Source organism: Mirounga angustirostris, unplaced genomic scaffold (genome assembly GCF_029215605.1).
Source record: "Mirounga angustirostris isolate CCGP_5_RB_7025 unplaced genomic scaffold, mMirAng1.0.hap1 SCAF_9, whole genome shotgun sequence".
NCBI lineage: Eukaryota > Metazoa > Chordata > Mammalia > Carnivora > Phocidae > Mirounga > Mirounga angustirostris.
In genome coordinates, this window is record NW_026991717.1 from 52,312,937 (window position 1) to 52,338,789 (window position 25,853).

At 38.7% G+C, this 25,853-nt stretch overlaps 1 protein-coding gene across 5 annotated transcripts in view; it reads left to right on the top strand.

Moving 5' to 3' along the window:
• The window catches only part of MYO5A (myosin VA), a 197,513-nt gene that overhangs the window by 89,982 nt on the left and 81,678 nt on the right, over positions 1-25,853 (top strand). For all 5 annotated transcript variants that reach the window (XM_045900057.3, XM_045900058.3, XM_045900059.3 and 2 more), the window contains 9 exons: positions 3,044-3,187; positions 5,497-5,578; positions 5,940-6,047; positions 8,034-8,140; positions 14,296-14,561; positions 15,652-15,733; positions 20,593-20,733; positions 22,701-22,826; positions 23,993-24,076. In XM_045900057.3, coding sequence (XP_045756013.1) covers positions 3,044-3,187; positions 5,497-5,578; positions 5,940-6,047; positions 8,034-8,140; positions 14,296-14,561; positions 15,652-15,733; positions 20,593-20,733; positions 22,701-22,826; positions 23,993-24,076 — 1,140 coding nt within the window. The remainder of the gene's footprint in view (positions 1-3,043; positions 3,188-5,496; positions 5,579-5,939; positions 6,048-8,033; positions 8,141-14,295; positions 14,562-15,651; positions 15,734-20,592; positions 20,734-22,700; positions 22,827-23,992; positions 24,077-25,853) is intronic.

A 25,853-nucleotide genomic window follows, 5' to 3' on the forward strand; every position in this document is an offset into this window, starting at 1 on the left:
GCTTCCTGCTGAGCAGGAAGCCTGATGCGGGGCTCGATCCCAGGACTGGGATCATGACCTGAGCTGAAGGCAGACACTTAAAACTGAGCCACCCAGGCGCCCCCATAGACCTTAGTTTTTAATACGTAGTTATAAGGAATTTATTTTATTTGCTGGGATGAACAAAAAAAGATAAAGGCATCAGTTATGCTTAGCTATTCCCTTCTATATTGTTATGTAGTTTTTCTTTTCTAAAGATTTACTTATTTATTTATTTATTTGAGAGAGAGAATGAGAGACAGAGAGCACGAGAGGGAAGAGGGTCAGAGGGAGAAGCAGACCCCCAGCTGAGCAGGGAGCCCGATGTGGGACTGGATCCTGGGACTCCAGGATCATGACCTGAGCCGAAGGCAGTCGCTTAACCAACTGAGCCACCCAGGCACCCTCTTATGTAGTTTTTCTATAGGAATTTGGATTAAGAAAATTTGGCAAAGAGAGAACTAATTTTCAATGACTACAAATGAGGGCATCTCAATTTGAAAGATCAAAATGGAATCTGGGACTAAAGAGAGGTGACAAAGGGTTTGCAGTTATAGGAAGAAGACATAGATGAAATACTGAGTATGCTTTGTAACTTTAAACCTGTCTCAAGACTGTGTTTCTGTATCAGAGTCCTTTACTGTGATGTCAAGAATGGCATGTCTGGGTCTCCATGATCTGAAACTCCTCCTTGGGTAATGAGCATCCTACACAGTTAACATCACAGCCTAGTGCGTACTGGGATTTGCACACGATCCTTTAGAAAGCAAGTTCCTCATCCTCAGCATAAGCTTCTTTTGCAAAATATGAATGATGCACAGATAAATGATTCTTTTTTGCTCATTTTATCATGTTTTCTTTTTCTCCTTTTCCTCCAGGAAATTTTCATCCTAAGATGGGGACAGGGAAAGATTCTTGTGGTCATAGTGGGTCTTAAGAGTTCTTTTAAAACATTAATAACCATAGTTAAAGATTTTCATCTCCTTTTAGTAAAGAAGAAGAAGTCACTAAACACTTCACTGAAATCAATAGTGAAATTGATTTTAGACCACAAACCTTTTTTTCATTAACAATTTCTTGCTAATTGAAATGAAAATAGCATCGTAGGAGCCTGGTGTAAATACTGTACTTATAAGGGAGAGGGAGGAATTAGGTGGAATGGACAAAAGGTATTGTTTATAGATATATAGAGCCTTCTTTCCTTATCAAGTTCAAGGCTTGTAATCATCTAATTCTAGTTTTGGAAAGGACCCCAGAGCTCATCTATCCTAGTCAGTTTACCCTTGGAGACACTACTGCTCCTCAGAGGATTAAATGTTGGCAAGTTGGTAGGAGGGCCTGGTCTGATACCCAGGTCTTCAGACTTCTCTTCCATTCACTCCTTCTACCATTCTTTGCTCTATGTTTAAATACGTTTTACTCAAAGGCAGAGGGGAGGGGTCTGTTTCAACCCTGGCCTACTCACCGCCGCTTCTCACAGGGTGTCGTGTTGTTTGGGCAGCTTAGCCACTCGGACTCACACTCTGAGTCGATAGGAGGGAGATGGCATATGGAAGGTGGGATGGGGTCAGGGAGGGAGGACAAGCTTGCTTAGTTGCTGGCAGGAAGGTGCTTGGGACGGTGCCTGGTAAACCCTCCGTGACTATTACCGCCGCTGCTGCAATTACTACATCTTCTTCATCTGCTCTCTGATGGAATAGTCTGTGTTGAAAGAAAATCCTGCATTTATCATTAATTTCCTTTTGTAAACAAAATAAAAATAATTAGAAGATGTGGAGACTTTTTGTTGTACTTTTTGTCATATCAGAGGGGAATATCTAAGTAAATGCATTGTTAAATTGTCCTAGGCTACACTAGATCACTCTTACTTTGCTGGGAAGACAGCTTTCTGTCATTCTTTCCACTTAAAATGTTAATCTGAAATATAGCAGTGTTCTCATTGCCAGAGCAAAATAGGACAGTACCGGCCCCGTATTTCAGAGAGTGAAATGTGCTTTCTTTGATTGATCAGAGAATCTGATGTGTTGATTTTTTTGTGGCTGTGTAATTACTGTTTTCATCACTTATATTTGTATTGCTTTTTTAACACTCCAGAGCATTTTCATGTCTTTCTCTCTGCTGTGGTTTCAATCTACTAATCCTGATCATCTCAGGCTTTGCACAAGTAAATTATAGTAATCTTATATAAAATATTTTATTAAACATTTAATGCATGCATTATGTGAACACTTGCTTCTCTAACTACACCATGTTTTTTGCTTTGCCTTGGAAGAAAAATTTCTAGAAGCATGTTACCTAAGTCAGAAAGTAATACATACATTATCTTAATTTTTAAAATTATATAAAAAATTTAGCAGAAAGTTACATTCTCTGAATTCTATGGCAGGTGTTTTACAAGTTAGACACAGCTATCAAAACCCAAGGGCAAATTTTACTGTGTCTGGTTTCTGAAAATGGCTTTGAATTGAATGGGTGATTCCTAAGATTCTGCTAATAACCAGTCCAACTGGGCCTTTGTTGTCACAGGATAAGAGGATAGAAACTTCTAGCTAAAGAGTCTCAACACCAGAGCAACATTTCCTTGAAAATATTAATTTGTCTTAAACAGCTTATTTACATAAAACAGACTAAATTTCCAGGAAATGCAAATCCTAGTGTGTAACTAAGAGGGCTTGGGCTTTGGCAGCCCCCAGCCCCATCCATTTCTTTCCTTGTTGACCTGCATGAGTGTGTTCTGATACCACAAACGGTGTGAAAACCTCCCAGCCACTGGGCTCAGGTTTGCTGTTTCTGAAGATAATTTGTGTGAGAGTAAGAGGGCAGATCTGGACTATTAGTTGGTATCTGTGTGGTTGTGCTTTGGGCAAAGCATACACTGGTGCCTGCAGGGGGAGGATTGGTTCAGTTTTTAAAAGATCAGTTTTAAAGTGTTGTGTTACACTCTGTCCTTTCTTTCCCTGAACAGACTCTGTAAATGTCATGTCATGAACTGTACTTCTAAAATACTACTTTTTCCCCTTCTTAGTCCATTGGAAATGCTAAGACAACCAGGAATGATAATAGCAGCCGTTTTGGGAAGTATATTGAAATTGGTTTTGATAAGAGATATCGAATCATTGGTGCCAATATGAGAACTTATCTTTTAGAGAAATCCAGAGTGGTATTCCAGGTAAGCCGGGCAGGTGCACATATGTATTTGTGTTAGATTGCCCTATAATTCTAGAGCTCATGCTTGCTGGTATGCATTTTATTTGCAGATACTCTTGGGCATATTATGACAATATTACTACAAACCACATTTGGGCTGAAATTTGTAAAATGGTACCTGTCAGAGGCAGGGCAATACCCATTAGACTAACAATCTGGGGACTGGGCACTGGTTTAGGTTTAATGGTTTTGATTTTTTCCTGCAGATGGTTGTAGGAAAAGCTTAGTTAAAAAGAGGTACTATTTTTTTTCAAGATTTTATTTTTTTATTTATTTCAGAGAGAGAGTGTGCACATGAGCAGGGGGAGGGTCAGAGGGAGAGAGAAAATCCCAAGCAGATTCAGTGCTGAGCACAAGCTGACATGGGGCTCTATCCCCTGACCCTGAGATCATGACCTAAGCTGAAACCAAGAGTCAGACGCCTAACTGACTGCGCCACGGAGGCGCCCCAAGAGGTGTTACTAGTTTACTCTTAACTCTCATATTTCCTAGTTGATAGGGAAGACATTGGTTATGTTTTCAGTGAGTTAAGAGTTTGAACCTAGTTCCTTGTCCTCTTGTCTTCCTTCTCCTCTCTTAGAATATGATATTGTTTAGATAGAATAATGAAGGTTAAAAAATCTCCTTTACCAGACAAAAGCCCCTTTTGGGCATCAAACCTGACCTTGAGGCCACGTTATGCTTTAGTCAGCTGGATACACTGCAGAATTCAAGGATATGATGGTAGAGTATAAGGATTCAGTTTTGTATGAACAGTAATATTACAGTTGAATTTTTAAAGTATGTATGTGGAAAAAGGACTGTTAGGAAATACTAAGAAATTATATTAAAATTATACATGTATAATATATATACATATATTAAAATTATACATTTTGTAAAATGTTTTATTGATGTTAAAATGTATAAACTAAAATGATATAGATGATGTAGTGCATTTGTGGATTTCTTACAAACAACCAGTAGTGATCTGGTCTGACATATGGCAAAGCTAGAATATCCTTTTTCATTTAAAGTGTTAGGAAGACCATGAACCTGAAGGGTACTGTGAGAAAATATTGAGTACAGGTTTACCCCCTTTTCCAAAAGTAGATTGGTCCTATGAAACCTGTTGTAAGCTGAAATGGTGTAAAATGGAGAAAAAAATTACCATTAATTTATATGGAAAAATTTCTGAGCATCCCCAGACCCCAAAAATAACCTCTCTTAGGCTTTTCTGATACCTTAGGACACATCTTGCTAACAGATGCACAAACTAAATCGAGATAAAGCACAGATGCTCACAGACCCATTTCAAAGCTCTGGCAGCTCGACGCTGAGATGCTGAGTGTAGTTCCCGGGGAAGGAGCCTGGCGGTCCCACGGTCGCGGCTGGGGGTGTGCTGCCTCTTTAGTGCCTCGCTGCAAAACAACCGCTAGACACTAGTTTTTACTTTTCTGTAAAAACTCCTCTTTGGGTTTCTTTTGGTTAGCAAAACAGATGGTAATGTAGGCCTTCTGCAAAAATGAAGTGGTATAGTGCGAACTTTAGAAAAGCAGGGGATACCTATATTTCAAAAACATGGTTTTAGTTTTCCCCAGAGGCAATGATCTTATGACAATAGCATATACCAAACTGCTCTTTACTTCAAAAAACATCATTATCAGATAATTTTTGTTGAATGTGACCAAAAGATACACATTCATACATATAGGCACATAGCTAATAAATCATAAGATTTAACAATCATAAACCTATATTAGGAAATTTAGGGAGGGACAACTTATTACACTGAGATAATTAAATATTAAAATTTTATTTTATGGGGGCGCCTGGGTGGCTCAGTCGGTTGTATCTGACGCTTGATTTCAGCTCAGGTCATGATCTCCGGTTTGTGGGATGGAGCCCCTAGTCTATGCTCAGTGGGGAGTCTGCTTGAGATTCTCTCCCTCTGCCCCTCCCCCCACTCTCTTTCTCTCTCTCTCAAATAAATAAATCTTAAAAAAAATTTGGGGCACCTGGGTGGCTCAGATGGTTAAGCGTCTGCCTTCAGCTCAGGTCATGATTTTCAGGTCCTGGGATTGAGCCCCGTGTCGGGGGCGGGGGGGGCTCCCAGCTCAGCGGGGAGTCCGCTTCTCCCTCTCCCTCTGCCTCTCCCCCTGCTTGTGCTCTCTCTGTCTCTCTCTCTCTCAAATGAATAATAATAATAAAAAATCTTAAATTTATTTTATGATTGAATTTTCTGAGTTTTAGGTTAAAATGCTATAATTGAAAACTCTTCTTATTTCAAAGGCAGAAGAGGAGAGAAACTATCATATCTTCTATCAGCTTTGTGCTTCAGCAAAGTTACCTGAATTTAAAATGCTGCGATTAGGTATGACTATGGTGTTAGATTTATTGTTTTGGTATTGTTTTCCATTAATTCCTGAGTTCATAAACTTACTAAAAAGAGGATTATCTTATACTAAAATATTTATGAATAAAATGATAAGAAGTCTGCAGTTGGCTTCACGATAACCTGGGGAGGGGGGAGGGGTGAACAGCTGCATAATAAATGGAGCAGGATTGGCCTTGAGTTGATACCTGTTTAAGATGAATGATGAGTACACAGGCAGTCGAACTCCAGACTCTATACAGTTAACTGGGCTATCATTGTCTCTACTTCAGAGTGGACATAAGGGTAGGAGTCAAGGCTTTTTCATAGACTGCAAATCTTTTATTTTCGTTAATTGCAGGAAATGCAAATAACTTTCATTACACGAACCAAGGTGGCAGTCCTGTGATTGAAGGAGTTGATGATACCAAGGAGATGGCACATACCAGGCAGGCCTGCACTCTGCTAGGTAACAATTTTATTTTTGAGCTCTTAGGAGCAGTAGTTCTCTGATTCAAGCAATCTTTGTTTGGAATATTGGCTTAGCTTTGTATTAGGTGGTGAGTGTTGTTGGGAGATTTAACATTCATTCCTTATAAAACATCTTTGGGCAGCAAATGAACACAAGGTTTCTTTTTGGGGTGATGGGTACTATTCTAAAATCTGATTGTAGTAATGGTTGTACAACTAATCACTGAATTGTTTGCTTAAAACAGGTGAATTTTATGGTATGCAAATTATCCTTCAGTAAAGCTGTTTAAAGAACAAATTGAGGGCATTAGGGGAGGTAGGACCTACTAATTCTTTGTTTAAATTTTCACAAAATCTGAAACCTAAAGCTAAATGAAATGGGTTCCTGAACAAGCTCACGTTTTATAGGGTTTTCGCCTTTGTTTTTGTTTGTTTCGCCTTTTTTTTTTGTCTTTTGTGGTTGGGAAATGTGGTTGAGCTGCTGTAGTGACAAAACACTATATTGCATGTAGATTATTCCACTGTTTTAAAAATGGCTCAGATGTCACTGTCTTGTTTCTGAGATTTAAAAAATATGGGGTCTACATGCAAGTAAATTAATCTTTAGAACTGCAATGTACAACTTTTAGTGGTGAATTATTTATTTTAAAAACCTCAAAATATAGGGACGCCTGGGTGGCTCAGTTGGTTAAGCATCTGCCTTCAGCTTAGGTCATGATCCCAGGGTCCTGGGATGGAGCCCCGCATGGGGCTCCTTGCTCAGCAGGGAGCCTGCTTCTCTCTCTGCCTGCTGCTCCCCCTGCTTGTGCTCTCTCTTTGTCAAATAAATAAATAAATAAAAATAAAAAAAACCTCAAAATATAAATAAATAACATCATGTGTTGGTATTTTGATGAGTACTGTGAGGTGAGTTAATTTAATTTAAAAGCATTGCTAATCAGAGTATGGTCCAGGACCATAGCGGAGCTTGCAAAAATTCAGAAACTCAAGCCCCATCTCAGACCTACTGAATCAGAATCTGCATGTTAACAAGATCCATTGGTGATTTGTGTGCACATTAAAGTTTGAAAAATACTGCTATACTTCTAGGGCTAAATCTATTTGTAAATAGAAAATTGCAAGTTTGTAAAAGCCATAATTTGGAGATAGTAAAAACATTTATTATAAGATCAACTCTCAGTTACCCTGTATATGATTACATATTTGGAAATAATCTTCCTATTTTTACTTCTATATAATTATATATAGTATTCAGGAAAGTCTTACCTTACTGAAAAAGGAAACCGGATCTGAGAAAACGTCAAGGCTGCCCAGCTTTCTCACCCTGCCTCATCCGTCAGTTGCTGCTTTAATGTTGCATTTCGATGTTCCCTCATCAAGCTGGGTGCAACATGAGCCTGAACACTTCCCATCTCGGGATCTCTTTAGCTTATACTTGTTCTGTAGTTAGAAGAGGTAGTTAACATAATCTGACATAAAATAGCCTTATTGGGCTACCACTTGCATTTGGAGTAGAGAAAATAGAAAAGGTAATAATGTTAGTAAAATACTTAAATCCAGGGTGTGATGATGATGATAATTTGTTTAACATTTACCATGTGCGTGCTAAGTATACTAAATGACTACGTGCATTTTCTCATTTAATGTTCATGGATGCCCTTTGAGATAGCCCCTACTATTCCCGTATCTCAAATGAGAAAACAGAAACATAGAAGGGTGATGTTCCGTGCCCACGTGAGATGGCAGGTCAGGAGCAACACCAGCCCTTGAGCCCAGTTCTCGCTCCCTTCACGTCCTGCCCGTCCTGCCCGTGCTCCCAACCATGATGCTACACTGTGTTACATGCTGATAGCAACAAAGATGAGGTTGTGGTTAACCATGACATGTTACCATCTGCACATCTGGCAATATTCAAGAGTTAAAATAGGCTTAACACTGGCTGCTGTAATGGTTTATAATCACTTGTTCATTTCCTCTGTTTCAGGAATTAGTGAGTCTTATCAGATGGGAATTTTCCGAATACTTGCTGGCATCCTTCACTTAGGCAACGTTGCATTTATATCTCGGGATTCAGACAGCTGTACAATACCTGTAAGTTCAGAATATGCTTAGTGTGATAGCAGGTTATTTGTGTTTCAGTTTTGTTGATTCTTTATGGAAGCAGTGTATTTGAAGACTCTCCTATCATTATCAGAGAGATAAATTATCCCAAGTAGAATCTGGAACTGAAAGTAGGAAATATGGATGCTAATCCCTGGTGCACAGTGATTGTCTGTGTTAGGGGTAAGGGAGAGAAGAGAACTTGGATACATGTCTGGTCCATATGAACAGAGATGGGTAGAATTCGATGTGAAAGTTGGATTGGGGCCATCTAGTTCATTTGGCCCATGGCACAAATACCAATAATTGAAAACTTTGTGTCTTCAGCTGTGGAGTTGTAACATAGTTTAAAAATTATTGAAACAACTATTAGCAGTGGTTGCTCCTGAGAAGAGGAACTAGATGGCTGGGGAGCTGAGTGTCTTCACTAGGATTTGCATATTCTTTCACACATAGTGATAACTGCACATTGAGAATTAAAACCCAATTCCATATGTGGAAATGTTTGTTTAAAATGTAACAAAGCCTGGTAGTTTCAGATTGTCCTCACTAGGCATTTATGATTTGCAGTATTTGCTGATCACCACCATCAAGTATAACACCTGCACGCATGCACACACACACCCACATACACATATAGTTTTAGGTATTTTTTTAACTTTATAAGAATGGAGGAAATTTTAATATAATTAATTCTTTTTCCATCCTGCTTCCTCAAGATTGTGATAGGAAACAATCTTAAGATTTGTTTCACTCTTCAGATACCCAAGTTGATATTAGCAAATCTACATGTAGATTAATTCATGACTTAAATTTATATAAATGAGATGTTAGTTTTGAAATATATGTTTCAGTGTCTCTGCCTGGATTCAATCCCTACTTTACTGTTTAATCTGTGTTTTTTGGTGGGTTGCTTACACTTCTCTGAACCTCTTTTTCCTCATCTGTGAAATGAGACTTTTTTTTTCCAGCAATTTTCGAGTAGGTTCTCTGATTGAGCTTCATACTGGATAAATTTTATATATATATGTGTGTGTGTGTGTGTGTGTTTTAAAGATTTTATTTTTAAGTAATCTCTACACCTAACGTGGGGCTTGAACTCACAACTCCCAAGATCAAGAGTCTCATGTTCCACTGACTGAGCCAGCCAGATGCCCCATGATAAATTATATATTTTTTAAAAAGTAATAAATATGAAAAATCTACTGAGAGGCCAGAAACTAAGTGAAAATAGGAGCTATGAGAAAGAAGTAGAGCCCCAGATTTAGGGCTCACCTTGAGGGCATTTACTGAACCCAGTGACTATGAACTTTAGTTTTCTTAGACAAAAGACAAAGCCCAGGACTCACATAAACAGGGGATCCCCTTCCTAAAGCTGAGACCCTACATGGGAAACTAGTAGTAAACTTGCCCACCACCTACTCAAAGAGTACAAAGAAAAGTTGATCTGGCTTGAGCAAGCCTTGGTGCTAAGTGTAGGACAAAATAGTTCCTAAAAATTTATGGCAATGAACTGACCCTCACAGTTACTCCCAGACTGATTTTGTAGTTCCTAGATGGTCCCCAAAGCTAAATACAGAAAACTTAGCTTAAATTGGTCCTGGATTGGTGGTGCCTTAGATGCCTGTTAGAAGCAAATGTAAGTATGGGGATTAACATAAGAATAAAAAAAAAAAAAGAAGCAAATGTAAATCTACTTTGGATGATCCAGGTCTCAATAGAGTCCCATGAGAAAAGTTACAAGAAATACTGGCTCACAGTCAAAAATCACAGATTCCACAAAGAAACAAAATAGGAGGAGCTAGGCAAAACAACAGATAAAAGTCAAACCTATTAAGGATGCTGAAAGAAATTAATAGCAAATCTGACACAACTGAGGAGAGAAGAGATGAGCTAGAAGAGAGATGTGAAGAAATTATCCAGAATGCAAAATAGGACCCAGAGATGGAGCACTTAGAACATAGGAGAGGTGAAGGTTGGAGTAATAAAATCTAATTTTAATCCAATGAGAATTCCTAGAGAAAAAAAAAAATGAGGCAGACATAACATTTGAAAAGATAATTACAAATTTCAGAAATTGTGAAAATGACTCTAAACCTCAGATTAGGAAAGTCCACAAAATCCTAATTAGAATAAATGAAAAGAAATCCACCAAGGCACACCATAATGATAGCAAAGGCAGAGAGAAAATTCTTAAAACAGGCAGAGAGAGAAGACATACTACTTTAGAAGAAATAACAGTTAAACCGTTAGCTCACTTCTCAACTACAATAGAAGCCAGAAAACACTATCTTCAGTGCTCTAGAGTAAATAACTATTAACTTAGAATTGTATATCCCATAAAAAGATCTTTCCAGAATGAGGGAAGAATAGAAGTGTTTTCAGACAAATAGAAATTGGGAGATTTTGTCCCTAAGAGGCCCTCACTAATGGAAATGTTAAAGGACGTGGTTTAGGCAGAAGGAAAGTGACCCAAGATAGATCTAAAAGTAGAGAATGAATGGTGGATCAATAAACTAGGAAAGCACATGCAAATATAGATAAAATTTCATTAATTAAAACAATAATAATTATGAATAGTGTATTGGGCTAGAAAAGACGGAACTCCCCACAAAATACTTAGTAGTACGAAGGGAAAGATAGGTATCTTTACAGTGGAGAAACTTGGCAGGCATTCCTTAATCAGGTGACTGCAATCGACAGGACCAGTAGCGAGACCAGTCAACATCATAGAACTTTTTTTGTTGTTGCTTTTGTTGTTGTTGTTGTTGGCTTTTAAAAAGTCTTTAAAGATATTTCTTTATTTCTCTGGTTTGTAGCTTAGAGTGAACATGTTTTTTTTTAAGTTTTTTATCTTAACTCTAGTATAGTTACCATACAGTGTTAGATTACTTTCAGGTATACAGTATAGTGTCCAGCACGTCCATACAACACCCAGTGCTCATCACAAGTGCCCTCCTTAATCCCCATCACCTGTTTCACCCTTCCCCCCACCCACCTCCACTTTGGTAACATCAGTTTGTTCTTAATAGTTAAGAGTCTGTTTCTTGGGCTTTTTCCATAGTTTGGCTATTGTAAATAATACTGCAATAAATATAGGGGTGCATGTATCCCTTCGAATTAGTGTTTTTGCATTTTTTGGGTAAATACTCAGTAGTGTGATTACTGGATCACCGGGTAGTTCTATTTTTAACTTTTTCCAGAGTGTTTTCTGGGAACTCTAATTTTAACTTTTTCCATACTGTTTTCCAGAGTGGCTGCACGAGTTTACATTCCCACCGGCAATGCATGTGGGTTCTTTTTTTCTCCACATCCTTGCCAGCACTTGTTGTTTCTTGTGTTTTTGATCTTAGCTATTCTGACAGGTGTGCAGTGATATCTCATTGTAGTTTTTTTTTTTTTTTTTAAAGATTTTATTTATTTATTTTGACAGAGAGAGAGGGAACACAAGCAGGGAGAGTGGGAGAGGAAGAAGCAGGCTTCCCGCTGAGCAGGGAGCCCGATGTGGGGCTCGATCCCAGGACCCTGGGACCATGAACTGAGCTGAAGGCAGACGCTTAATGACTGAGGCACCCAGGCGCCCCTCTCATTGTAGTTTTGATTTGCATTTCCCTGGTGATGAGTGATGTTGAGCATCTTTTCATGTGTCTGTTGGCCATCTGTATGTCTTCTTTGGAGAAATGACTGTTGAACATTATATAACTTCTGATATGATGAACTGAGAGCACAACATCACTTCCCTGGTATTCCTGCCAAGAAGGCATGACCCAAATCTAATCATGAGGCAGCATCATGCATACCTGCATTGAGGGACATACTAGTCAAAAATGTCAAGGTCACAAAAGACAAAAAAAAAGAGCGAAGACCTGTTGAGATTAAAGGAGGCTAGTGAAACATGGCAACTAAAATCAGTGTATGAACTTAAGACTCGATCCTGGGCTATAAAAATGTCTCCCCCACTCCTGTGCAGCGATTGATTAGATCAACCAGAAAAAAATTGAATTAGATCTATAGGTTAGATAATGGAGTTGTGTCACTGCTAATTTTCTAATTCTCTTGGTGATGCCATAGTTATATAAGACAATGTCTTTGGTTTTTAGGAGATGCACACTGAAATATTTAGGACTAAAATGGCATCATGCTTGAAATTTCTCTCAAAGGTTTTTTGGGTTTTTTTTCCTCCCACTCCACTCTCAAAGGTTCTAAAAAATTAATGTGTATGTACATGTATGTGAAGGAGAGAGAATGATACAAGCAAATGTGGTAAAATGTTAATATTTAGGGAATCTGGGTGAAGGGATTTCTTTGTACTGCTCTTGTAACTTTTCTTTTAGTCTAAAGTCAGTTCAGAAGAAAAAGTTAAAAAAAATAAAGAGAATCGTCAGCCCCTGTTCCCCCTAAAAACATAGAACTAGAGTACTAGATAACAACTGGATAACTGGTTTAGGAATTCAGCTATACACTTTTGAAATAGCATTCCTAAAACATAAAGGTACAGAAAGTTTGAAAATAAAAAGTTTAGAAAAGATACATCATAGTAGCTAGAAAAAACCTGGCAGAGCCTGTATCGATATTGGACAAAATAGAGTTTGGGACCAAAAGCAATACTAGAGATATATAGAGTACTATGTAATGATAGAGATTTTATTCATCAGGAAGATGTAATGCTTCTAAACTTTCATGTACTTAATGGCATAGACTTCACATATATAAAGCAAAAATCAACAGAAACCAGAAGAAGAAATAGACAGCTCTATCATAGTGGGAGATTATTGACTTTCTCAGATAAAGAGAAGAGATAAATGAAGAAGTCTAAAAATTAGTAAAGTTACAGAAAATTTGAACAAAAAAGTTTACAGCCATGATCTAATAGTATGGTAATGCCGTTCAAATAGAGTATGTTTAGAGAGTACTGAGGTCAAATCGTTCATATTTATACGAATGAAATCAGCTGCTTATTTAAGGGAGCTGTAGCATGCTGTTGGTAATGATGCTAGTTTGTGTCTGAAGTGATCACTTGGGAGAAGGAGAGATGAAGGAAGGAAGGGACTGCTTCAGTGGGAAGGGTCAGGAGGTGAGGGTGCCAAGACACCCAGGTTCTAATGACAACACTGACATACATTGGCCGTGTGATGTTTGACAAGCTATCCTCTTGGATTTCAATCATATAGTGATAGGGATGTGCATCCTGGCTATTCCCCAGGAATGTCATCAGAGTCAACTGAAACGTGTGAGTGGAGATGTTCACAAATACAATGCACTCATGTGGATCAAACTAAACAAGTTTTTATTGAATGTCTACTCAATGCAAGGCCTATGGAAGACCTTATAGGGGATAAGGATATATAAGTCATTAAAGAGATTCTAATCATTCTCATCTAAGAAGTCATGCAAATAACTCTCAAGTTATCCGTTTCAAACCCTTCAGCGGCTTCCCTTTGCTCTCAGGATAAAGATCAGCCATGGTATAGCCTCTGCCTGTCTCTCTGGCTTCATCTCAGATATTTTCTCCCTCACTCAGCGTTAGTCCCTCATACTATAGTTTTCTCCCACCACAGGACTTTTATACCAGCTGTGCCCTCAGCTTGTAGACCCTTTCTTCCCCCTTTCACTGAGTTAATACTTTCCCATCTTTCAGATTTCAACTCTGTTTCTCAAGGCAACTGGCCTTGGATATCATAGGATAGTACCCTTGTTCTCTGCAGTAATTTTACATGTTAGAGAGCAGTCGTTTGACTAATATCCATTTCTCCTGGTGACTGTAAGTTCTAGGAAGATAGAGGCCATGTTTGGTTTTATTTACTGGCATATCGTGGGCACTCACTAAATATTTTTTGACAAGCTGACAGATCTTCTGATCAACTGACTGAATGAAGGTGCCTGAAGACAGATACAAACAAATAACAGCAAAGAGACAAAGGAAGATGTAGTTTGTGAAACGAGCCCTAGAAGAGATTATAAAATGCTGTCTAGATGCTGGTCTAATGGATGACTGATTATTATCACCGACCAGCTTCAAGTGATCGGGGTGTTCGTTATAAAAAAGAAATTGCTGGGTTTTATTTGTTACTTCTTTGTTAGTGTTTTTTTAGTAAATTCTTATTTGATTGATTTGGTCATAGGAAATAATCTACTCTCTTTGTCAGCCCAAGCATGAACCTCTCAGCATCTTCTCTGACCTTATGGGTGTGGACTATGAAGAGATGTGTCACTGGCTCTGCCATCGGAAACTGGCTACCACCACAGAGACATATATCAAACCCATCTCAAAGCTGCAGGCCACGAATGCCCGTGATGCTTTGGCCAAGCACATTTATGCCAAGCTCTTTAGCTGGATTGTAGATCATGTCAATCAGGCCCTCCATTCTGCTGTCAAACAACACTCTTTTATTGGAGTGCTGGACATATACGGGTAAGTGTATTTGGCTTAATGGTCTGCCACAGAGCATTTCTTTCTAGAGATTATCTAGTAACTCTGAGTGGGTACTAGGTTCTGTCTCCTACTGGTAAGGAGAAAAGAAGATTAGAAGAGCATTTCTAAAAATCTTACTTCATTTGCTAGTTTGCCTTTTCTCGTTACCCTCCTTTAAAGATTTTATTTATTTATTTGAAAGAGAGAGCGAGAGAGAGAGCATGAGCGGGGGGAGGGGCAGAGGGAGAAGCAGACTCCCAGATGAGCAGGGAACCCGATGCAGGGCTCGATCCTGGGGCTCCGGGATCCTAACCTGAGTTGAAGGCTGATGCTTAACCACTGAGCCACCCAGGCGCCCCTCTGGGTACCCTCCTTTAGCTGTTAATACCTTTCCTATACATTTCTGCTTTTTAATGCCTAGTTTCTTTTATTGTTTAGTTTTTCAAAAGAACCTATGAGATCTCTATTCCCAGTTCTCTTTTATGTGAATATTTAGACACTGAATCTGTAAATTGACAAGAGCAATAGCTTTATCATAATTCCGATTGTTCCCCACCTGGGGATGAATTAGCCCTCAAAAACTCATACTGTTAAATACCTCTAAAATAAATAAATAAGGGCGCCTGGGTGGCTTAGTCGTCAAGCGTCTGCCTTCGGCTCAGGTCATGATCCCAGGGTCCTGGGATCGAGTCCCGCGTCAGGCTCCCTGCTCCGCAGGAAGCCTGCTTCTCCCTCTCCCACTCCCCCCTGCTTGTGTTCCTGCTCTCGCTGTGTCTCTCTCTGTCGAATAAATAAATAAAATCTTAAAAAAAAATAAAGTAAAATAAATACATACATACATACATACATACATACCTCTGCATGCTGGAGCCTTCAAAAAATTCTCTCTGCTATGTGGCTGATGCCTATCTGCTGTGTATAGATTCCATGTTACTGATTTATAAACTTTTATCTTCACTGATGGTGGAAAGAAGGTTTCAGAATGTTGGGAAATTTCCCATTTCTTTCTTTCTAATGGGCACATTTTGAATATTTTAAAAAGCTGTTTGTTTCTTTTTCTCCTCTTCACATATTATTTTTGGGTTTACAGATTTGAAACATTTGAGATAAATAGTTTTGAACAGTTTTGCATAAATTATGCAAATGAAAAACTACAGCAACAATTCAATATGGTAAGAATTTTCTTTCTTAACCAATTTCTACTATAAATTATTCTTTTGAGTTCCCACTCTGTGTTTCAAGTCTAGTTTCTGAAATGAGGTTGTAAATTGCAATTATTATGTGGGCTTTAGAACAACTGAGCTGCTGAGGAACTTATGATTAATAAATGAGTGCAATGTTAAAGAAAGGTATGGCCCAGATAGGATTCAAGGTGATCTTTAGATTACAGCCTGGGAATAGTAAAAATTTGGTTGAAATAAATTGAGTGATGGAAGCAGGGAGTGCATTAGGTAGTAACACAGGCAGTTTGAAGTTTCGAGCCCAGGATATCCTTCAGTGGGCTGTTCCTGTGGAGTGAAGACTATCTTAACTCGTACTTGCTGTATCCGCAAGATGCCAGCATGAAAAATCAGAACACGCTCTCTTTTCTACATATTTTTTTTACATATTCTATTTTATATATTCTCTTTTCAACAGTCTGAGACATTCACCACAACAGTGGCAATGGGAATATTTTGAGAATGGCTCTTGTGGAGTAATAATATCAAATAACATCAAGCATTATCATGGTATTGGGGAATTTCAAGATATTTAAAGATGAGGGGCAGTAGGGCGCCTGGGTGGCTCAGTTGGTTGGGCGACTGCCTTCGGCTCAGGTCATGATCCTGGAGTCCCGGGATCAAGTCCCGCATCGGGCTCCCTGCTCAGCGGGGAGTCTGCTTCTCCCTCTGACCCTCTTCCCTCTTGTGCTGTCTCTCATTCTCTCTCTCAAATAAATAAGATCTTTAAAAAAAAAAATGAGGGGCAGTAGATTGTAATAGTGAAGATCACAGATCTCCAAAGTAAACTGCTTGGGTTGGAATCCCATTCTGCATTGATTATTCATGGGACCTTGGGCAGGTTAATTGACCTTCCTGGGCCCTAGTCTCCTCATCTGTATAATGGGGATAATGATAGTAGTACCTACTGCATATGGTTGTATAGATTAAATGAGTTAGGATATGTAAAGTTATCAACACATGCCAGGTACAGTTCTAAGTGCAAGATTAGGGATGGTTATTAGTACTGATGAAAGAGGATATTAAAAATGAGTCACCCAGGGGCACCTAGGTGGCTCAGTTGTTAAGCGTCAGCCTTCAGCTCAGGTCATGATCCCAGGGTCCTGGGATCGAGCCCGGCATTGGGCTCTTTGCTCATCGGGGAGCCTGCTTCTCCCTCTCCCGCTCCCCCTGCTTGTGTTCCCTCTCTCACTGTGTCTCTCTCTGTCAAATAAAAAATAAAATCTTAAAAATGAGTCACCCAAAAAACAAGACAAAAAAACCCCAAAAAAGTCACCCATAGAAGTTGAAGATGGAGGAGAAGAGAGCTGAAGGACAGGAAAAGAGCCCTTAGTATCCTCATTTTATAAAGAGAGAGGACAAGTGGCATGGTCTATAGTTAATGAACAAAAAATAGAAGTTTAAAGGTATTTTAAGTTACAAAATTAGTAAAAATCAAAAGAAGAACTAAAAGTAGTAATATTGGGAGGGCTGGGGAGGGGCACAGTAGAGAGGTGGTATATATGAATTTAGCCTCATCTGTCTCTTCAAGAAATCAATAGATGATGTTTGCAACGAATACATAAAAAAATAGTAGATAAACATATTTACCTGTTTATATGCTGGAGCCTTCAAAAAATTCTCTCTGCTATGTGGCTGATGCCTATCTGCTGTGTATAGATTCCATGTTACTGATTTATAAACTTTTATCTTCACTGATGGTGGAAAGAAGGTTTCAGAATGTTGGGATGTGGTGCCCCGTTTGCCTTCTCATTCATCATAAGAGCAGAAATTTGCTTTCTGATCAACATGACATAAATATTCATATGGGTGACCATTTTGTTTGTTTTTTTTTTAATTACTGAAGCTTATTGCAGCTGGTAAATATGAAATAGGAAGTTAAAAATGGCTTCCTCCAGAGAGTGAGACTGGGTTGAGGGAGGGGACAAGGGATTGTTGCTTATCATCATCAAACCTTCAGACTGTTTGATTTTTTAAAAATATCACATATATTCTGATGAAAATTTGGACCATCTTTATTTAGCAAGTTAAGAAGCTACTTAGCACAGTGAAATAATGCAGAGGTGATCTTTAAGCCTTAAGCTTATGACTGTTTCCATAAGAATGTGATTGGTGTATTTCTCATCCTTACGTAAGAAACATTAATAAAAACCTATCAGAGACTAAACTGAGCATTATCTTTTTCAAGGTTTTACTGAGATTAATACTTTAATCATCCACAGCCTCTGGTCTTTCCTAGTATGTTTTCACACAAGATGACTGTAAATATAAGGAACCAGCACTGCCCTCATTAGGGATTGGCTCATTTGTCTGTTTGACAAGGACCCCATGTCTTTGCATGTGTGTTTCTGACTTTCTTGTTTCTCTTTCTCTTTCCCTCTGCCTCTGTGAGTCTGTTTCTTCTTCTCTGTCTCTCTCACTCACACACACACTATACTGCATCTTAGCTTCTCTCTGCATAGCTGCTCCACTCCCTCTTACTATCAGATGACTTATTCTTCCCTTTTATTTTGTATATATTTTCTCAAGGTTTCTGCTTCCTCAATCACTTCAAGCTCCCTGTGAACCCAGCAGTGGTTGGATTGCTCCTCTCATCCTCTCCCCTGTCCCCCGCCCCACCCGCCCCGGAGAGAGAGGGAGAGCGGGGGGAGGGGCAGAGAGAGAAAGAGAGAGAAAATCTCAAGCAGGCTCCACGCCAAGCACGGAGCCCAATGCGGGGCTCGATCCCACAACCCTGGGATCATGACCTGAGCTGAAATCAAGAGTTGGACACCTAACCGACTGAGCCACCCAGGCACCCCTCTTCTCTCGTCCTCTTAACTTGCCTTTTCCCCATTCATCTTGACTCAGTTTCAGCTTGCACTGTTAATTGCCCATATCAAAATTCTTACACCTGAGAAAGAGAATCTGATTAACTTCATTCATTTTTCCATCACAGATCTCTAGCAGTTGACTAGCTAGCATTTACCAGCTGCAATAAGCTTCAGTAATTAAAAAGGAAGATGGGGTTTCCCAGTAAAGAACTTGGCTGCTTTGGGCCACTCCCTTGGCAGGGATTATGGGTGGGGCAGTGGGCATGAGAAACATGGTGATCTGCATTTTTACAGCTCACAGTCATTACATATTGACCAAGGATCTCTAGCTCATGCCCACATTGTCTTTTTGACAATTGAGTATCCAAAATTTCTGAGGCCTCATGGACTTTTCCAAACTAGGCATAGAAATGTGTATAAGAAACAAGCTCTATTTAAAATTTGGATCAGTGTTTTTGTCAGTGTGGAGATTGCATATAAATTATTGAATTAAAAAAAGAACAGGGCTCATTGCTTTGGAAAATATTGGTGCCATCAGTCAGGGCATCCTGCTGACACGTGGTGCCCCGTTTGCCTTCTCATTCATCATAAGAGCAGAAGAAATTTGCTTTCTGATCAACATGACATAAATATTCATATGGGTGACCATTTTGTTTGTTTTTTTTTAATTACTGAAGCTTATTGCAGCTGGTAAATGCTGCAAATGAGCCAAGAGGGGCATTATGATAAGTACAGAATAAAGAGAGAAAGTTCCAAGTGCACAAGGAGAATATGTATCAGAAATCTTGGTGACACCTGTTTCAAGGGTCTTAGGGTCCTAGAAAATATGTGTTGTCTGGTCAAAGTCACAGGGAGCTATTCTTTCCAGAGAAGAAGAGACTCAAAAGAGCAAAGGAAAGCAGAAATCCCCAAGAACAAAGAGTAGTGGTCATTAACATCTTATAGACACTAGAAGTTGTGGGTTGCTATATTGTTGGGCCACCTGAAGCAAGAACTGTATCAGGGATTGGATTGCCCTTCCATCTAGACTAACTTAACAACCATTCATCTGCAGAGCTCCTATCACACAGCCTTTCCTCAGGGAAGCGTTTCCTCCCCACCCTATATCCAAACTGGATGAGGATTCTTGGATTCTTGCTCTCATAGCTTACATTATTTTCCTCTGTAAAATTACTACAGTTTGTGATCCCTTGTGATTATTTGATTTCTGTCTGTGTTTCCCACTAGTTAAAATCCCTGAGGGCAGAACCCACATCTACTTTGTTAATGGTGTGCAGTGGCTGGCACATAGTAGACAGTCGATAGATATTTTTGCTTAAATGAGTGAATGGGGATTAAAAGCAATGGTGAGGATGGTGGCTAAAACATTTAGCAGAAAGAACAATGGATTGGTCCTTGTTGCAGCTGCTTACAGCATTGGATGTAGAATTCAGAAAATTGAGCCGTAGATCCCCTGACTGGAAAATAATGGAGGCAGACACAAAACACTGTTACCTAATTCTGAGGCAGGTAAACTTCAACATCACTGTCCCTTAAGAGAATTACTTTGCTGTGCGGTAAGCGTCACCCAGCATGGTTCAGTAGTCTAGGGGGTATCTGCTCTGCATAGTTCAAGGCCAGCTAAGGCATTGTTAGCGGCACTGTGCAATAATTTTAGGCCAAAAAGTATATTGTGCTGTGTTGGATGTATACATATAAAGAAAATCGAAGACTGCTACATTTGTCAACTGTTTAACACATCTACATACCTAGATTTACTTGTTTACCAAGAATCCTATATAGATGAGGCTTTACTATCTGTGGTTTTTATTTGCTTTTTATATCACTCTCCATGTGTAAAACATGTTTCTCCCACAAGATTATTGTTGCTGGAAGCCATGGACTATCTCATATCATGTTCGTATCCTCTTAGAGTGTTTTCTATAAATGTTGTTTCTTGACTAACATTACTTATAATGATACAGTAATGCCAGTTTTTTTTTTTCTTTTTCATTTCAGCATGTCTTCAAATTAGAACAGGAAGAATATATGAAGGAACAAATTCCATGGACACTCATAGATTTTTATGATAATCAGCCTTGCATTAATCTTATAGAATCTAAACTGGGCATTCTAGATTTGCTGGATGAGGAATGCAAGGTAAATATGATTTTCTGACATACCTAGTCTATCAAGAGATATGTCAAGGTCAGAGGTAAGTGGGTTTAAGCAGAGATTCATTAGTATACCATGAGGTGTCACTGTGGCCACAAGTGAGAGATCGCCCTACTTGCATTCTGAAAGGTCACTAGACCCAAAGGGTTCTAAATACAGTCAAAACTTGGAGAATTTTGGGGCACCTGGGTGGCTCAGTTGGTTAAGCGTCCGACTCTTGATTTCAGCTCAGGTCATGATCTTGGGGTCCTGGGGTTGAACCCCACGTCAGGCTCCGTGCTCAGCAGGGAGTCTGCTTGAGGATTCTCTCCCTCTCCCTCTGTCCCTCCCCCCCACTTGCACTCTCTCTCTCTCAAATAAATAAATAAATCTTTTTAATAATCTAAAAAAAAAAGAAACTTGGAGAATTTCCTTTCTCTTTTCAGCCACTTCTCGGGTTATGTGAAAAATTGACATTAGACACAACTACTTACCAGTGTTAGCCACCTTTGTTATATTTGGTACTTTTTGGTTCAGTGATATGACATATTTAAAGAAATGCAAGAAATTGTACAAAAGATATTTTAAATAATAGTCCTAAATATCTGTGATTTTAAAATTGACTGCTTGTTCTTTTATCACTGATATATATGGTAGAAAGGGAGTGTTAGCTTTAATATTTGAAGACCCAGCATGTTGGGAAAATAAAGGATCTCCAGCTTTACTGCTAACTGAGTGATCTTAGACAAATAACCTATCCTTTCTCTTAACTCCTCTTTAGTCTATATGCCATAAATTATACCATAGATTGATCACCTAAGCATCCAGATTTCCTACAACATTAAGACTGAGTATAATGCTCACTTTCACTTGAAGTGAAATAAAATGCATATCAAACCAAAAATGGGATACTACTTTTTACTTATCAGACAGGCAAGTTTTTTTTTTTCTTTTAAGATTTTATTTATTTATTTTGAGAGCGAGAATGCATGTGAGCTGGGGGAGGGGCAGAGGGAGAGGGATAGAGAAATCTCAAGCGGACTCCCCGCTGAGCAGGGAGCCCAACACGGGGCTTGATCCCAGGACCCTGGGACCATGACCTGAGCTGACATCAAGAGTCAGACATTTAACTGACTGAGCCACCCAGGCACCCCAGATAGGTGAGTTTAAATTTGATAATACCATTCATTTATGGTTGGATGTGAGTTAATACAGCATATATTTGAGGAAATTTGACAATATTCATCAAAATTATAAGCACATGTACCTTTGGACCCAACAGTGGAACTGCTGGAGTTCACCCTATGAATATACTTGCAAAAGTATCCAAGGTATATATGTAAAAGAAGTAATTGTGGCCATTTTCACAATAACAAAAATGAGTAACAACCTAGTGGCCATAAATATAATTATATTTATTTTAAATATATTTTCTTCATTTTAAACCTTTATGAATTATGAAAATATTTCACTCCGTGCAGATATTACCTTTATTTAACAAATTTAAGAAAATACCTGATATGGAGCACCTGGCAGGCTTAGTTGCTAGAGCATGTGACTCTTGATCTTAGGGGGTCATGAGTTCAAGCCCCTCATTGGGCATATAGCTTACCTAAAAAAAAAAAAAAAAAAAAAAACCCACATAAAATCATGATAGTTCATCTTTTATTTGTGAGGCTTTTGTTATTTTAAAAGCAGGTAGAATATTTATTTGATGATTCCTGGTATAGGCAGATTGAGTTGCCCAAAGATTGGGCTGGGTCACCCATAAGAAGGTCACAATCATTGCTTTTCATTAGTAATTAGTTTTTGGCATCTAACAGAGTAATGTGGAAGGAATGAGTTCCTAATTGCATATAAAAGTTGTTAGAAAAGCCAAAAAATGGTCTCCTGGTTGATGCCTCAGAAGAGCCTTATAACAATTTTCACCTTATTTTGTTGTTGTTGTTGTTTCTTTTCTCCCTTGAATGTAGATGCCTAAAGGCACAGATGACACTTGGGCCCAAAAATTGTACAACACACATTTGAACAAATGTGCGCTCTTTGAAAAGCCCCGTCTATCAAACAAAGCTTTCATCATCCAACATTTTGCTGACAAAGTAAGGAACCTTTATTATCTTTTTTCTTTTTGAATATTTAAGTTCAAAGAGGAAGAAAATCGATAGTCAGGAGATACCATTTTTATCTTTGCTGAAACTTGCATTCTTTAGTGTCTTATAGGAAAAGTATTTTTCAGTGTTGCTTTGTTGGTTTTCTCTTCCTTTAAACTAAATGGAATTATATTATGAAATAAATATGAGCCTACAATCCTCTATAATTTTGAAATCCAAGAAACTCTGAAAACTAAAAAGTCTTTTCATAATTCATTTTATGTCTAGACCTGATCTCTGACTTGAACTAACATGAGGTTATGTATAGTCTTTATCTCACTTAGGCTGGGTATTTGCATACTTCAGTGTAGAAATGTTAATGTGTTTGATTACAGTTGCTCCCTCAGATTGCTGAAAACCTTGGAGGGGTCAGAATAGAGGCTGTGATTGAGTCAGTGGGTTCCTGCTAACAGGACTTGCTGCTTCATGAGTTCAGTAGTGTACTCAGAAAATCAGGGGTGATGAGACTAATTTACATTTAAAGGAGGTGTGGGTAGGTATAGGGGAGCAAGCTTCCTGGGATCTCCTTCAGGAATTGAGGGCCTTCTGAGTCTCCGTAATCCTAGCTGGAAACCTAGGAATGACTTGTAGGTCATCCAAGGGCTTTGTGTTGTAGCCTGGGGAGCAACTTGAATGGTAGATGCCTGAAGTCCAAAACTGGAGTTTTGGAATCAGGAACAGTCGTTCTTGAGGAGTTCCACTTACCAAATCATACAGTGTTTACCCAGTTCTCTCCCAAGAGAACTACTGCTCCTGGGTGGTGATCTCAGTCACAAGAAGATACGTTGACTTAGCTGTGGAGGAGCTCTCTACCACCAGCATGGGAGAAGACAGTCAACTTCTTAGGAGTCTGCTTACCTATGAATTGGGGGGATCTTTTAGACCATAACTAATTAGCACTACCACTGTTCCCTAGGAAAAGCAGTATTTGAGGAGTTTTACTCTAGAGTTAACATACTTCTTCCCAAGAATGGTACTGGTTTCTTAGAATAAAACTGATAACCAGTTTGCTGAGAACCAGTCATATAGCCTGAACCTAATAAATATTTTTGTTGTTGATGATTATAATATCCGTTCAAAAAGTCTGTTAAGAAGATTTTTGCATGTGTTTTCAGGTGGAATACCAGTGTGAAGGCTTTTTGGAAAAGAATAAAGACACTGTCTTTGAAGAACAAATTAAAGTTCTGAAATCCAGCAAGGTAACAATGTATAGGCTTATATATTCATTAAAGTGTTAATTACTTAAGCATTAGTTTTTTTGTTTTTTAACAGTAATGATTTTTCTAACAAAATCAGGTTTACTGTTAGTTTTTAATTTATCAAATACATAACACTTAGTGTGTGTCAGGTATTGTTTTAAATGCCTTACAAATGTTAACTCATGTAATTTTTATAATGAGGTGATATAATCATTGCTCCCATTTTACAGATGAGGGAACTGAAGCACAGAGATTTCATAGCTAATAAGTTTTCAAGCCAAATTAAAACACAAGCTGTCTGGCTCAGAGTCTGCTCTTAACCACTATGCAATGTTGTCTTTCAGTTTTATGTGAAATTGTCTCCACAGTTCTAGACTCTCTTGTGCCTTTGTAAGAGACTATGAGAGAAAACGGGTTTTTTGCTGCATTATGTATGTATGTATGTATTTTTAAAGAATTATTTATTTATTTTAGAGAGAAACAGACAGCAGTAGCGGGGTTGGGGGGCAGAGTGGGAGGGAGAAAGCAGACTCCCCAGTGGGTGGGGAGCATGACTTGAGGCTCAATCCCAGGACCCTGAGATCATGACCTGAGCTGAAATCAAGAGTCAGATGTTCAACCAGCTGAGCCACCAAGGTGCTCCACTGTATCATTTTAAAGGGATGCACTGGAAACATGGCCTTATGCACTCAAATTATTTCAAAGTAAACTTAGTTTAGCAAAATGAATATTCAAATATTCATTAAAAATCTATAATTATTCATGTGAATCTAGACTACTGACAGGCACTTTTGTTTTCCTAATTTATTCTGAGATAGTCTTTATTTTTATTTTTCATTTTATTTATTTATTTATTTATTTATTTATTTATTTATTTATTTATTTATTTATTTATTTATTTATTTATTTGACAGAGAGAAAGACACAGCAAGAGAGGGAACACAAGCAGGGGGAGTGGGAGAGGGAGAAGCAGGCTTCCCGCGGAGCAGGGAGCCCGATGCGGGACTCGATCCCCGGACCCTGGGATCATGACCTGAGCCAAAGGCAGACGCTTAATGACTGAGCCACCCACACGCCCTGAGATAGTCTTTTTAAGTTCTGTGGGAATATGCTATAAACATTTCTAAATTTAAATTCAATTAATTAACATATAATGTATTACTGGTTTCAGAGTTACAGGCCTGTGATTCATTAGTCTTATGTAATAGCCAGTGCTCATCACATCACATGCCCTCCTTAATTCCCCCCATCCCTCCAACTCCCTCCCCTCCAGCAAACCTCAGTTTGTTTCCTATGATTAAGAGTCTCTTATGTGGTTTGTCTCCCTCTCTGGTTTCATCTTTTTTTATTTTTTCCTCTCTTCTCCTATGATCCTCTGTTTTGTTTCTTAAATTCCACATATCAGTGAGATCATATGATAATTGTCTTTCTCTGATTGACTTGTTTCACTTAGCATAATACCCTCTAGTTCCATCCATGTCGTTGCAAATGGCATGATTTCATTTTTTTGATGTCTGAGTAATGTTCCACATCCTCACCAACATCTGTCATTTCCTGTCTTGTTAATTTTAGCCATTTTGACTGGTGTGAGGTGGTATCTCATTGAGGTTTTGATTTGGATTTCCCTGATGCCGAGTGATATTGAGCATTTTTTCACTTGTCTCTTGGCCAAGATTATGTTCCAGTTTTAACCCTCAGAAAAATAATGACTCTGAGTGTCTGTAAGTGTCCGTCAGTTTTTTACTTACACCCATAAGCACTGGGCATTAATGCTTTA